A 14,247-nucleotide genomic window follows, 5' to 3' on the forward strand; every position below is an offset into this window, starting at 1 on the left:
AGCTCCAGACATACTCCATTCCTTTCACAGCTGGGTAGGAGCCCGCTGTCCCTGTGACTGTGGTTTGCTCAGTGTTGATACACCCATCCCTTTATTTTTCACAGTGACAAAAAGTGAAGACTTGCAAGTGAAGAGGCAAGGAGACTCAGGCAGCACGGAAGCCAGTGGCATTTTCATTTGCCCTTTCACTTGTTCTAAGTTAGAATCTCAAGGCAGACATGGGTGTGCCCTTGTCCTAGCAGATCTTTGTCCTCACCTGTATTCAGCAATGTAGTGGAATTTTTGATAGCTGAGTAATACTCCAGCCAGGCTCTGGCTGCCAGGACACTTCCTCTCTCCCTGCCTTGTTGTGTCTGTGACCACCCTAACCCTGTGACCCTTCAGCTTGCCTCGAGCTCGGGATTCACTTATTCGCTGCCTTCAGACCCGCAAGACCCTCCCCCTAGTGTGCTCAGGGCTTTCTGGGCTCAGGAGGAAGAAGGTCAAGAACACAGACCCAGAAGTTCTAAAGGCCTTTTCTTCCCAGCCACCTGGCAGGCCGGGGATTTACTGGTCCCCCAGCATCATGCTGTGTGCCGTGAGGTCCCCCAGAGATCGTGTCCCAGTTGCAGGGCCAACACACTGCCCAGTCCTGTGTGTGTGTGTGTGTGTGTGTGTGTGTGTGTGTGGTACCAGGGATTGAACTCAGGACCTTGTACTTGCCAGGCCAGCACTTATTCTACTGAGCTATCTCCCCAGCCCCGTCCCAGTCCCTTTTAGTGCCCTCTCCTGTTCTTGGCGGTGGCCCCAGTGACAAAGCTCAGGCCAGCCAGCCCCACAGACAGCCTCGGCCCCTTGGGTCCACCATGGCCAGTGGCGAAGGACAGGAGGCCCAGAGGCAGGCAGGGGGACACGCATTTCTGCTATGCAGAGGTGGAAGTGAGCAGTGAGGTGAGAGGCTCAGAGATCTGAGAGTTGGAGGGTCAGAGAAGTGGCTGGAAACAAATGGAAAGACTTGGCTTTAGGCTGTTCTGGTACTGAGAAATTCTGATCGCCATGCACAAGTGTCCTTGCAGTCAGAGCAGCCCACCCGTCCGCATCACCGAAAGTGTGACGATGCCCACGGTGGAATATTATGCAACCCCTAACATGAAATATTGATGTAGAGTCCTTGTATCCTCGGGAAAAGCAAGCTGGAGGGCAGGTGCGGTGTGGCCTTTGGCCATTGTCCCTGTCTATACTCGGGTAGGCACCAGGGTGGCCGGAAGGGTTATGCCCTTGTCGCTGTGGGTAGCAGGAGGCAGTGGAAGGGAGCACTTTGGCCACTTTAACTTACGCTGGACACATCTCTGTAGTGAGCTTCTTCGGAGCATGTGTGACCTTAGAAATGGTTCAAGCTGGGCGTGGTGGCACATGCCTGTCATCCTAACATTCAGGAGGCTGAGACAGGAAGGTCGCACAAATTTGAGACCAGCCTGAGCTACAAAGTGAGGGTTTTTTTTTTGGGGGGGGGTTGTACAGGGTCTCACTACACAGCTCAGACTCATAGTGATCATCCTCCTCAGACGCCCCAGTGCTGGGATTCCAGGCATGTGCCATCATGCCTGATTTCGGTGGCTGGCTCAGTGTGGGGCTGTCATGGCATGCGGTACCAGGGATTGAACCTGGGTCCTTGTGCTTGCTAGGCAAGTGCTTAGACTACTGAGCTATCTCTCCAGCCCCCAAAGTGATTTTAAGGTCAGCCTGGAATCCACAGCAAGATCTGTCTCTAAAATCTTATCTCCAGGTAGAACGGAAGCTGTGTTTGTTTGTTTGTTTGTTTGTTTGTTTGAAGGAGCAGAACAAGCGCAAGCCGGGGCTCTCCTTGAAAGTGGATTTGGAGTTCCAAAAGATTGAGTGATAATTCCTTTGAATGGAGTCCTAACCCCCGGGGGCCTCACTGGGAAAAGCCTGCTGATGCCACCCCAGCTGCTGGCTGCAAAGATCTGCAGGGCCCAGAGCCTGCATGTGCACAGCGTCAGGGGGTCACGGCCTATTGGGGTTCTGGCTTTGAGAACCCTGCTTGAGCACCATTACAGGAGTTACAGGGTCGCCCTCAGCGCCCACCCCGCGATGTCTGGGGGCTCCGATGTCCGGCACCCTCTGTCCCCTGCTCCCTCCAAGATGTCCCGACTTAGCAACGCATGGCTGAGCACGTGCCCACCCTGGAGCATGTTTCAAGTGCAGGGGCGAGGGAACGGCATGCGCTATGCCCTGCTGTGTGCCATCTGCTGTACCAGGACCCTCAGCTCCTGTCCACACGTGCACAAATGGCCCCCTTCCCCTGCACCTACTTCTGGGACACGGGAGTCCCCCCGCAGGACCGCAGGGTCAGTCACAGAATAGATTCTGCCCCAAGCGACACCCAAGGCACACCCTGTTGCCTGGGTGCCCTTTGGGCAAGGTCTCGTGTGTCTCAGGGACACTCAGGAGCCCAGCCGCTCGCCTGGAGGAGCCCCAGACCACACCCTCCCTGCCGTAACCAGGCTGCCGCGGTGACTTTGCCTTTTAATTTTCGGTCTCTGTATGAATGTCACGCCTGTTTCCCAGGGGCTCAGTGCAGCTCATCCGGGCCCTTTCTGAAAGGGCCATGAGTAATCTGTGTCCTTCTGTGGGTGTCAGTGGCAGGTGCATTTTTTGGTTTTTTGAGGTCAAAGGCTAGAACTCTGGACTGAGTGGGATTTTCTCTCCAAAATCTCTTGTCAGAACTTTCCAGAAGGGTCCAATCTTTTTGTTGGTTCTGAAGGCAGCGACTTCTCTCCACATCCCTCCCAAGTGGGCCGGTGGAGACTCAAGACGTGAGTCCTGTCTGAGCGCCATAACCAAGCTTATGCAGTGCACCTGAGCAATCCCACCGCACCGCCGAGTGCGTTCCTGTGCCTGCGCCCCCGGGGACTGCGAGAGAGCCCAACCATAATTAGCCGGCAGCACCCAGGCCCGTGGGCGGGTGCTGTCCAGCCAGGCTGCAGGCATTGCTGATTTAATAACAGTCTGCTGGGGCACGTCTCTCTTGCAAAATCCTGGGCTGCAGCCGTGGCTATGTGAGGCAAGAGGCAGAGGGGGAGGCCGCGTTTGATCTTCAGGTGAAAGGAGGCTTTCTATTGGTTACTGCTCAGCATCCTTAACGTGTTCCCAGCTGGCCTCAAAATAATGGTTCTCTGGGGCCTGGTGTGCTCCGGGAGGTAGGTGTGTCAACCCCGGCCATGGGTCCTGGCCACCTTGGTGATGCCCCCCAGGAAGGATACAGACAACAGAACTAAAAGGAAATTACAGCAAAAGTGGTGCCAGGCTGCTAGCCAGAAAGCACACTGCGGGCAGGCGAGGCCCACAGGGCTGTGACTGTTGTTGAGGAACGTCTCGGGTCTCAGGCAGGTGGCCCCGCTGTCCTGGCAGAGCCGCACACACGGAGGGCGTCCTGCCCTTCTAGGTTTCCAAGGTCCTTGTCCTTTGGGGATAGATGGGTGATATAGAGCGTACTTGGAAGTCGTGGAGAAAAATCATTATAATGTTCCCATTCGGGACAGCACAGAGCTTCCCCGCAGTCCTTTCACTGTCAGCGCTGCTCTGCCCATTGTGGACAGCTGACAGCTGTGGCCCTCCACGGGTACAGCCGAGGACACCCCTCATAACATCTGCCCTGGGCTTGCTTGGTGAATGGTACAGTGGGGAGGCTGCGGGTTGCTCCGGAGTAAACTGCTCTGAGATAGAGTGCGTTCCACGCACACCTTTCAGCCTTTTTTTTTCTGGTACTAAGGATTTAACTCAGGACCTTGCGCTTGTCAGACAGGTGCTTAAGCTACTGAGCTATCTCCCTGGCTTCTTTTTGGACTTTGATTCTCTTTTATGTGCTCAGAACATCACTTTGCTAGCCAGGCATGGTGGTATAACCCCTGTAATCCCAGCACTCAGGAGGCTGAGGCAGGAAAATCGTTGTGAATTCAAGACCAGCCTGGGCTACAAAGTGAGCTCAAGGCCAGACTGAACCGCATAGCAAGACTCTGTCTCAAAAAGACCTAAATAAATAAATAAATAAATAAATAAATAAATAAAATCACATTCCTTAAGTAGTCGATGCATTTTAAGCTGTGAAGCAGCTTGGGGTGCAGTGGATACCAGGGACAGTCCTTAGGCCCCATGCTCTACAGGGCCTCTGCTCCCACAGTGGTTTGGCAGTTTGCTATTTATATTGTTGATGGCCTAGAGGGACATCCTGCAGGTGTTGGCACATCCAGGCCCTGCCTCATCCCCCAGGGCGGCGTGGCCCAGCCCATGTCCTTGTGCAAGACAGCCAGGGCTGGTGGCTAGGACTCCCAGAAGAGCAGTGTGTGGGTGTGTGGCATCGGCATGAGTGTGGCCAGAGCCACTGCCACTCGAGTGTCTCGAGGGCTGTCCCGTCAGACCGCCCACATCTTCTCTGTTGACCCGGAGGATTCCTGTGCTCTCTCTCCCAGACACTGTTCTGCGACCTCACCCCTGCCTCTGCCTTGCAGTACCCCCTCTGGGAGCGGTCCTCTTGTCCCTCCGGCCCTCCCAGCTCACAGTGCATTCTCAGGCCTTACTGTGCACTTTGGGGTGTGTTTAGCCCCTGCTTCTCCCGCCCTAGGGGTCCTCATCGCGTCTGGGCCTAGGAATGGGAGAATCTGGAGGGAAGTTGTCTACAAGGTACTTTGCTCCCCTGCTACCCCCAGGAGACCTGAACTGAGGCTGCCGCCACAGCAGGGTGCTAGCTTGGGGAACCCCCTTCCCAGGGCCCAGGCTGGGACTGAATTTCCAGTGAGTTCTTGGAGCCTGGGCCACCCCTTGCCAGGCAGGTGTGAGCCAGGAGCTGTCTGGTGACCCCGGGGACTTGTGTGGCAGCAGTGTGTGGGGGGACTCCTCCCATGGGGATCGGGGTGGCTTGGTCCAAACCCAGGCTTGGTGTGATTTGGGGGGGCATGAGGTGGCCCTGGCCCATGCTGTTGATCCTGTTCACTCTGTTCTAAGTGAATGTAGTGAAGGTGTGCACATGTGGGTGTGCATGTGAGCATATGTGTGTACAGGGTATGTGTGTGTGTGTGTGTGTGTGTGTGTGTCCATCCAGTTGTACCCCGCCCTCCTCCAACCCAGGAGCCTGGACACACAGTACCACACTAATGCTGGAGACCAGTGCCCCTCTTGTTCCCAGCTGTGTGGGGCAGGCAGGGTTGGGGACAGAGGGAGGGAGGAGGAGCTCAGCTGACCCCAATCCTAACCCTGCTCCTTGGGGTAAGCTGAGCTCCTCCTCCTGCAGCGACCCCTGGCCTGGCCTGCGGGCCGCACAGATGCTGGAGCCCTGCATGTGACAGCCAGCCAGGAGCCCTGGGGCAGAGCGCAGGGGCATTGCTCATTCTTTGGGGCTGCCAGAATTCTGGTGGGGCAAGAGGGGTTCAGGGCAGGCATGGGATGGTCGAGGGGTGGGCTTGAGAGGGCTGTGAGGAGGAACAGCTACTCCAGGGGACACGTGGCTATTTTGAGAGTGGCTTTCTGGGAATGAGAACTTGGCACTAAGGAGTGAAGAACAGGAGCCACCAGCCAGAGTCCTGTGAGCCCAGTCAGCCTCACTGCCCAGTGTGTGACATGCGCACAGGCACAAGAGTGTGTGTGTGTGTGGGTGTGGGTGTGGGTGGGTGTATGAGAGTATGTGTGAGTGTGTGAGTGTGAGTGGGTAGATGTGTATGAGTGTGTGTGTGTGTGTGAGCGTGAGTGTGTGGGTGTGTAAGAGAGTGTGTGTGTGTGTGTGTGTGTGTGTGTGTGACAGCAGGGCCCAGTGCAGCAGCAGGACCGCCTCTCGCCCCTGCTGTCCGCTCTACCCGGCAGGACAGTACACAGCCACACTCTTCATACCTTTTGTGGCTTGGCTTTTTGTGGGTGGAGACAAGGCTGAGCCCTCTGCCTCTTGAGCCCAGGCCTTGAGACTCCAGTGGCAGCTCTAGGCCCTGGGAAGCCTGGGCTTCAGAATTCTGCCCACAACAGCAAGAAATGGGGGTGACCCTGGAGCCCACACCCTGACCGATTTCCCCACTTCCTGCCAGCACTTTGCTGTGCACGTCTAGATTCCCACCTGGCCCGGTGGAGCTGCGGTGGCCCGAGTGGGCGGGAGCTGTACAGTGCCACCCCCCGTGTCCCCAGCCTGGCCGGTGCGCCCCATCCCGTCCGGAGCTCCATGTCTGGGTACCTGGGGTCATTAATTTTGCACAGGGTTAGAACAGCCAGCAGACTGCACGTTTCCTTCCAGCTCCGCTGGAACACAGCTGTACCTGTTTCCTTATGTGTGGAGTCCAAAGCCTGAAATACATTCTATGTGGCCATTCACAGGAGTGAGGCAGCGCTGGTTTAGAACTGACCTTTCACCTTCGTCTGACCTTACCCAGTGTTCCAGGTCCCTGGCTTGTGGCCAAAAGGCTTTGAAGACCCAGAAATGTGGTTAGTAGTGATCTTTCTCAATGCCTGGTGCACATTCTAGGACAGAATAAAAACAAAAGCAAAGCGTCCGCTGTCCCAGGTCCTCTCTGGAATGTCATCTCCACTGAATTTTAGGGAAGCGTGTGACGCACAGGTGGTGTGAGCTTACGGATGAGCTCAGGAAAGCTAAGGGTGAAGCTTAGTGCTAAAGCCATGATTGTCCTGTGTGAGTGTGTGAGTCCAGGATGGGCCCCAGGAATGTGCCCAAGGCTGTTATCCTGGGACAGTGGCAGTGGCCAGTCAGGGTCCCTAGGTTCTTGCAGGACTGGCCCGTAATTAAAAATGGACAGGAGGAGAATGAATGCGTGGCTTCTCTGTTCTTACATCGTCAAGATGTAGCTAGGTGTGCCCAGAAGGAGGGTGACAGATGACAAGAAAGAAGTGTCCTCAACTAGCACAGGGTGGCAGGGGACAAATGAATCGAGAGTGACCCTAGTATTGTCATGGCAGTTGGCCACATAGGAACTGACTCGGGTGACAGAATGGCTTCAGTACACAAAGTGGGTGGCCCAGGGACCCTTGTGAGGACATTACCCCAGGGTTGTAGAGGGGTCCCTCGGCCTCTCCCCAGCCTCCTCCTCCTCAGACGATGTTTCTGACCAAGGCCCTGCAAGAAGCAGCCACACGAACTCTCTCCTCCTCCTTTTCCCGAGGAGCTGCCCTCTGTTGCCATAGGGTCCTGCAGAACTGGGACATGGAGGTCACTGGGCACCAAGCAGAGGGGTATCCAGCCAGAGAATTGGGCTGGGGGCCCAGAGGTGACTCTGAACAGGAGTTTGCCTTTAGCAGGACCCCATTTGCACACCCAGCCCTGAGAGGCTGACATTAGCGTTGTCCCTGGAGATCCAGGATGTGAAGTCACAGTACCCACAGGACGTTCTGGCACCAGGGCAGTCACAGCTGTACAGGGACTCAGCTCTGTCCCATCCTGACCACATTGGGTACAGAAGTCCCAGCCCATCTCCAAGAGATGACTGTGCCCCTAGGCGCAGGGGCCCTCAGACTCACACCAGAGAGGGAGGCAAGAAGTACAAGCTGCCCTTGGCATCAGGCTTTGGGCGCCGGCCTTCCATGGGGCCTTTACTTGGGGTGCGCCTGCAGGAGGCAACCCATGGGGCTCACTGGAGGCCCTGTCCCAGCCCCTGTCTCTGCAGACCCTATGAGAGTGGCAGGACAGCACTCAGCAGTCCCCAGATGTCCCTGTGCCTGGCAGCCCACAGCTTCCTCACTGGCGTCCCTTGTGTTCTCTCGGGCACCTCAGTGATGCTGCAGGACTCTGTTCCCAGCCCCCTTGCAGACTGTCTTGTTACATTACCAGCCAGCCAAGAGCCTGCTTCCCGTTTGTCCAGCAAATCCTGTCCACCAGGCCCAGCAGCCAAGCGTCCCTTCTGGAGGCCAAGGTGGTGTGCAGTGGCAGAAAGAGCCATTGCTCTGAGTGAAACCTAGGAGCCCAGTGGGCATGGGATCTTCCTTCTCCAAGGCCAGACCCAAGGGATGCAGTGCCAGTAGCCTCGTATCCCCAGCCCTGTGTCCCCATTCCCTTAAAAGTTCTATGGGACAGTGAGCCAGGAAGGACGGTACCGTATGGGTGGACCTGCTCCCCCAGTGCTCTGTGTGAGGGCATGGGTGGGGATCATTGGCCGTCAGTCATCTCAGTGTTGCCCAGAACCATCTGGGGTGGATGAGAGTGCTTGTGCCCATCTGCATCAGGACCCCTTCCTGGATGAGACAGAGACCCACTAGGGGCTGCTGGGTCTAGGGGACAGACCCTAGAGGTAGCCAGGAGCTCCCTAGCAAGTGCACACACAGACCAGAAGTTGCGCTTCTGGTCTGCATCAGTTGTGCCCCAAGAATGTGTTGACTGTGAGTGTTAGAGTGACTGTGTTGGAGGAGCGGGACCGGTACCTCAGCACTCTGCCTTCCCTGTCTGCAGCCAGGCCAGGTCCTGGGCACTCTTCACACTAACCAAGAAGCGGCCCATGATTTTTTGCTGACTCAGGTTTCTGTGTCACCTTTGCCTTCTGCCCTGTGTAACCCTGGCTGGGTACCAGTGGGCATCCATGGAGCACCCCAGGCTTACCAGATGTACTGAGGGTGGCACCTGGCCCCCTCCCGCTGCTCCACACAGACCTCGTGGTCTATGGTGGTGTGCAGTGGCAGCGTGGCCTCAGGGAAGGGGCATTTCATTCTGTACCAGGACCCCAGGCTGCTGGGGATCTCAGGTGCGAGAGAGCTGGGGCCGCAGACTGCTGTACCCTGCTGCGCCTGCACTCCTGGCTGACCCTGTTTCCCCTCCTCCTGTAGACCTACTCACGGGCTTCCCATTTCTCACCCCCACCAGGTACCCCGGGTGTGCAGAGGTCTCCTAGCAACCTTTCCAGGAATTCCAACTACCCTGAAACTGATGAGTTTGCTTTGGGAGTCCAAGAGCCGGTGAAACCAGAGGCCACCATGGGTCAGAAGGTCACTGGGGGGATCAAGACTGTGGATATGCGGGACCCCATGTACCGGCCCCTGAAGCAGGAGCTCCAGGGCCTGGATTACTGCAAGCCCACGCGGCTGGACCTGCTGCTCGACATGCCGCCCGTGTCCTACGACATCCAGCTGCTGCACTCCTGGAACAATGACGACCGCTCACTCAACGTCTTCGTCAAGGAGGATGACAAGCTGACCTTTCACCGGCACCCGGTGGCCCAGAGCACAGACGCCATCAGGGGCAAAGTTGGGTACACAAGAGGGCTGCACGTGTGGCAGATCACGTGGGCCATGCGACAGCGGGGCACACACGCGGTGGTGGGGGTAGCCACGGCCGATGCCCCGCTGCACTCTGTTGGGTACACCACCCTCGTGGGGAATAACCACGAGTCCTGGGGCTGGGACTTGGGGCGCAACCGGCTCTACCATGATGGCAAGAACCAGCCCAGCAAAACGTACCCAGCCTTTCTGGAGCCGGACGAGACATTCATTGTCCCCGACTCCTTCCTTGTGGCCCTGGACATGGATGATGGGACCCTGAGCTTCATCGTGGATGGACAGTACATGGGGGTGGCTTTTCGGGGACTCAAGGGCAAAAAACTGTATCCTGTAGTGAGTGCCGTCTGGGGCCACTGTGAGATCCGCATGCGCTACTTGAATGGACTTGATCGTAAGTGTTGCCCACGATGTCCCAGGCTGTGCCGTCCCGATGTCCCCATGGCCCTGGCTGGGCTTGGGTCAAAGGTTTATGTAGTTGTTAGGTTTAATTCTTTTTTTTTTACTTTTTGAGAAAGGGTTTTGATATGTAGTTCAGGCTGGCCTTGAGCTGGCTTTGCAGCTCCGGCTGGTCTTGAATTCAAAATGACCCTCCTGCCTCAGCCTCCCAAATACTGAGATTATAGGAATGTGCCACCATGCCTGGACAATTTTTTTTTTTTTGTAAGACAGAGTCTCACTATGTAGTTGAGGCTGGTTTTGAACTCACTAAGTAGCTCAGAGTAGCCTTGAACTTGCATTGATCCTCCCACCTCAACCTCCTAAGTGCTGGGGTTAGAGGCATGCACTGCCAGCCCAGCTTTTAAAATGTTTTGAAGTATCCCATTGTATACAATATCCCATTGTATGCAGAGCTCCAGAAACCAGGCTTGCCTGCATCTGGTTAAGCTAAGAGTTCTAGGCAGAATTTGCTGGACTACCTACTCATAGATAAATGGATTGATGGATAGGTGGATGATGGATGGATGGACGGATGGATGGATGGATGGATGGATGGTGTGTGAATGACGGATGAATGATAAATGGATGAATGGACGATGGATGGTTGGACAGTGGGTGGATGGGTAGATAGATAGATGATGAATGGATGGCTGGATGGGCAGATGATGGATTCTTGAGTGGCTGCATGAAGGATGATGGCTGAATGAATGATGGATGAGGAGCTGAGGGATCCTTGTCTCTGACAAACCACCTTCCCAGTTGGATCTGCAGTTGACCAAATTCTAGCACAGCAGCCAGTCTGTTGTAGAGTTGAGGTCTGCAGCCTGGGCCCCCTCCGTGAAAGGAACACCAGTGACTGCTTACACTCACTAGACAGATTTGGGGTCTTTGTCCTGTTACCGGAGGCTCCTTTGGGTGCATGGTCCCCAGGGGGATCATTCAGTCCTGATGTCAGGAGACAGCAGGAGGAGCCAGTGGCTGAGAAACAGGATGCATCCGGAGTGATTTCTGTGTTTCCCTTGGAGGGGGAGCAGCCCTTCTCAGACCCAGTGTGGCGCTCTGTGCTGGTGGGTTAGCAGCTCTGTCGTGCCTGGCTTGGTGTCCGTGCCAGTGGGCTGGCAAGGAGAGGTGCTTGGCGTTCCAGGAGTGCCCACCCCTCGCCGAGCCCTCCCTCGAGGAGCTTCGGACAGTGTGGTCCCTCTCCATCCGCAGTCTCCGGCTCATCCTTAAAGATGGGCACAACCCGGCACCTACAGTCCTAACCCCACCCCATAGGGCAGGCCAGCACAGGACGGGAGCACACGCTGTGTCGCAGTCTCCCGCTCTGGGGTCTTCTCATGATCCTCTGTCCCGTGTCAAGCGTGGGAGATCCCAGAGCACTCAGGCGTCGGGAACGCTAAGCCCCTCTCTTTGGAAGCCTCCCTTCTCCTCCTCCTCCTGGTCCTGAACTCCGGCTTTGTATGGGACATAGCACTCCCGGCAGAGGTGGCAGTCTCATTTGCCCCAGTGGGGGTCCCGGGATCCCAGAGAGAGGGGCGCTGGCTTCAGTGTGCCTCCCTCCTCTCGCCAGAACAGTGTTGGAGCCAGAAAGCAGACGGGATGGAGGAAGGCCGCGGGTCCTGAGAGCACTCTCTGAGGTCTGGGCGCTTTTGCTCGCTCTGTTCCCTCTGCCCCTGCGGGCCCATGGGGGTCCTGCTGATGCCTCCTACGTCCCAGGCCCTAGTCTGCTCTCTTTCACTCTGTGTCTGAGGGGAACTTGGGGGCTTTGGTGACTCTTCTTGTTTGGCAAATCCTGGAGTGCTTGGGAGGCTTATAAGAATGGGAGTAGCTCACTGGAAGCCACAGCCATGAGCAGGAATCTGGATAGACTCAGTGTCACAGGAGGACACTGGGCAACAGGGAGCCCTTTCCTCTCCACCCGGATCAAAACACCAGGTCATGCAGGACCTTGGTCCGTGTCTTCCCCAGTCCCACTCAGAGGTGACTGACTTTGGAGGGTCCAGAGGGGAACAGGGATGTCGTCAGTTCCTTTGACGGGGCACATTGCCCTCCACCAGGGTGGGCGAGGTGTGGTGTGTTGCACTCCTCAGTGGCTTTCATGAGGGGAAAGTACAAGTGTGAGGAGGAGCTGCTGAGAGTGGCCGCCGTGACAGTGGCGGTATGGTCACCATGACAGTAGGCCAGGCGAGAAAGGATGAGGGACAGGTCCTCACACACAGGTGGCATTCAAAGCTGTGCTCCTGGATTAAGTCACCAGAGAATGGGCTGGGCCCTATTGGAGGACAGAGGCCCATGGTGGCCGACTAGGAGCGGTCATGTGGCTGGAAGGGACCCACGGTGTGGTGGCCATCTGGAGAAAAGCTTCAAGGAGGACTGAGTAATGACAGTTCAGGTTCAACGGCTGCTTTGGCTATGGTGACCAGGTCATCGCTGACCTCTCCAGGAGTCCCTGGGGTGGGGTGGGGTGGCAGCGTGATGGAGGAAGCAGGCAGTGGTCATTCATTTCCTGGGGTCACCATCACAAGGGACCGTCCTCTGAGCTGGGCCTTTTAACTGGACAGAAATGCATGCTCTCACCACACAGAGGCAGATGTCCGAGATCAAGCTGTCAGCAGGCCCAGCTTCCTCCGTGGAACTGCAGGAGAGGCAACTCCCCGCCTGGCTCCCTGACTCCACGGCTCATGCTGGCTGCCAGCAGCCTGGGCCTCCCCAGGCTTGAATCTGTGTCCCTCCCTCCCCTCTCTGTCCCCACCTGGCCTGTCCCAGTGCGAGTCTGTACATCTCTGTGTCCTCTGCAGTGGATTTAGGCCGCTGTTGTGCAGTGTGACCTCATTTTGACTCATTACATCTTTGAGACCCTGCGCCCAAGCAGGGTCACATGCTGAAATTGCGGGGTGCTCATGCATTAGGGGACACCCCCAACCCCCATGGTTGTAGATGCAGCGGATATAGGCTGTTCCCATAGGCTGTCCTCGCCTATGCTGCTGCCTAGGGGAGGAATGTGACACATGGCCCCTGCTCCTTCCTGACAGCATCCCTGTGGCTGCTGGGTCCCCATAGGGTGAAGTCGGTGCCCCTGAGTCCACTATCCGGGAGAGTATGTGGGCTTCTAAGACAAATGAGGAAGTCAGGATGTCACAGTGAGACCTGAATCCTGTTGGCCACCCAAGGAACAGATGTGACAGGTAGAAGTCCCGGCCAGTTCTGGCCACCTCTGTCACCTTAGTGTCAGGCTGGATGGTAGCCATCTTAGAGGTGCCCTTCTCTTTAGGAAATCACCCAGGTCCCCTGACCTTCTCAGGGAAGCCTGGCATGGATGCCCTCTGCAGGGTCTCCCGGGTGCCAACATGTCAGGCAGGGTCTCCCCAGCAGAGTCCCTCCCTTGTGCTGGGCCAGGCAAAGGCCCAAGTTCCAGGGTGTCCCTGTGTGACCTCTCTGCTGTCCAGCCTGCACTGACCCCAGGCCACTTATCTCTGTGCCGAGGCTGCAAGCCATCGCTGTCTTTCTGGGGACAGGGTTGGGGACACAGGGCCTAGAGACCCAGGAAGAAACAGCCTCTGTGCACAGCAGCTGACCACTGCCCTGGGACAGCCCTGGCCTTGAGGTCCTCCCCACCCGGCCCCACTGCTCCCCACCAAGACAGCATCTCCCCAGCCAGTCAGCACTCAGTGCCCCTTTGCACCCCGCACTAAGTGTGGTGAGAGTTGCCATGCTCTGGGGTTCGGGGAGGGCTTGGAGCCTTGGACTCCCCAGATGCTGGCCTGGGTGCTGACGGTTGCCCCTTCCTGTGCCTCCAACCCACGCGGGATCTGGGAAGCTTGGTCACCCTCCCTGCCCTGCTGCCCTGGCCACCTTCTGCTGCTCCAAAGCAGCCCACAGATGATAGCTGCATCTCATGGAAACACCAAAGGTGGCACCCGGGCTTCTCTGGTTCCACAAGCTTCTGTCCCACAACAGCACCTGAGTTGCTTCCTGATTTCTCAGCTGTGTGTTTAGATCACCCCCTCTCATTCATTCAGATCATTTCTGTGAATGAGCATCTTAGCCTCTGAGGGGGGGTGGGCTTGGAAGCAGAGGCCCAGCCAAGAGGGCGGGTGCCCAGTGCCCACCCACCCCGAGGAGTGGCAGTGGGCCCCTGGTTTGTGGGTGGAGCTGGATAGGAAGCCCATGTCCCTGGAGTGATACACGCTGAAGGTGCTGTCTGCCCAGGCAAGGCAGAGCAGCCCAGGGCGAGGCCAGGGAGGCCCTGGGTTCAAGTCTCAGCTCTGTCTCCTCCAGCAGGACAGCTCTGGACCAGTTATTTAAACTCTGTCACATTCCTCTTTTTGTAAACTGGAGACAATGGTGATCGTGGCCTTTCAGTGACTGTCACATCATCTCTCAGGATAACCGTTGTCCACATTGGCACATGGCTTACTGAACAATACCACCAGAGCAGCCTCTCTGAGTTCACTGTTCAGTTGGAATTAAAATCAAATTCACTAGCGGCTAGCCTGAGCTACATCGCAAGACTGTCTCAAAAATAAATTTCATTAAGTGTTTATTTATTAACATCTG

The 14,247-nt window shown here is 56.5% G+C and overlaps 1 protein-coding gene across 1 annotated transcript in view; it reads left to right on the plus strand.

Annotated features, from left to right (window-relative positions):
* The window catches only part of Spsb1 (splA/ryanodine receptor domain and SOCS box containing 1), a 51,387-nt gene that overhangs the window by 35,856 nt on the left and 1,284 nt on the right, over window positions 1-14,247 (plus strand). Inside the window, exon 2 of the mRNA XM_004639635.2 lies at window positions 8,840-9,643. Coding sequence (XP_004639692.1) covers window positions 8,950-9,643 — 694 coding nt within the window. The 5' untranslated portion in view covers window positions 8,840-8,949. The remainder of the gene's footprint in view (window positions 1-8,839; window positions 9,644-14,247) is intronic.

The sequence above is a fragment of the Octodon degus genome, unplaced genomic scaffold (genome assembly GCF_000260255.1).
Source record: "Octodon degus isolate 3935 unplaced genomic scaffold, OctDeg1.0 scaffold00113, whole genome shotgun sequence".
In the NCBI taxonomy this organism is placed as follows: domain Eukaryota; kingdom Metazoa; phylum Chordata; class Mammalia; order Rodentia; family Octodontidae; genus Octodon; species Octodon degus.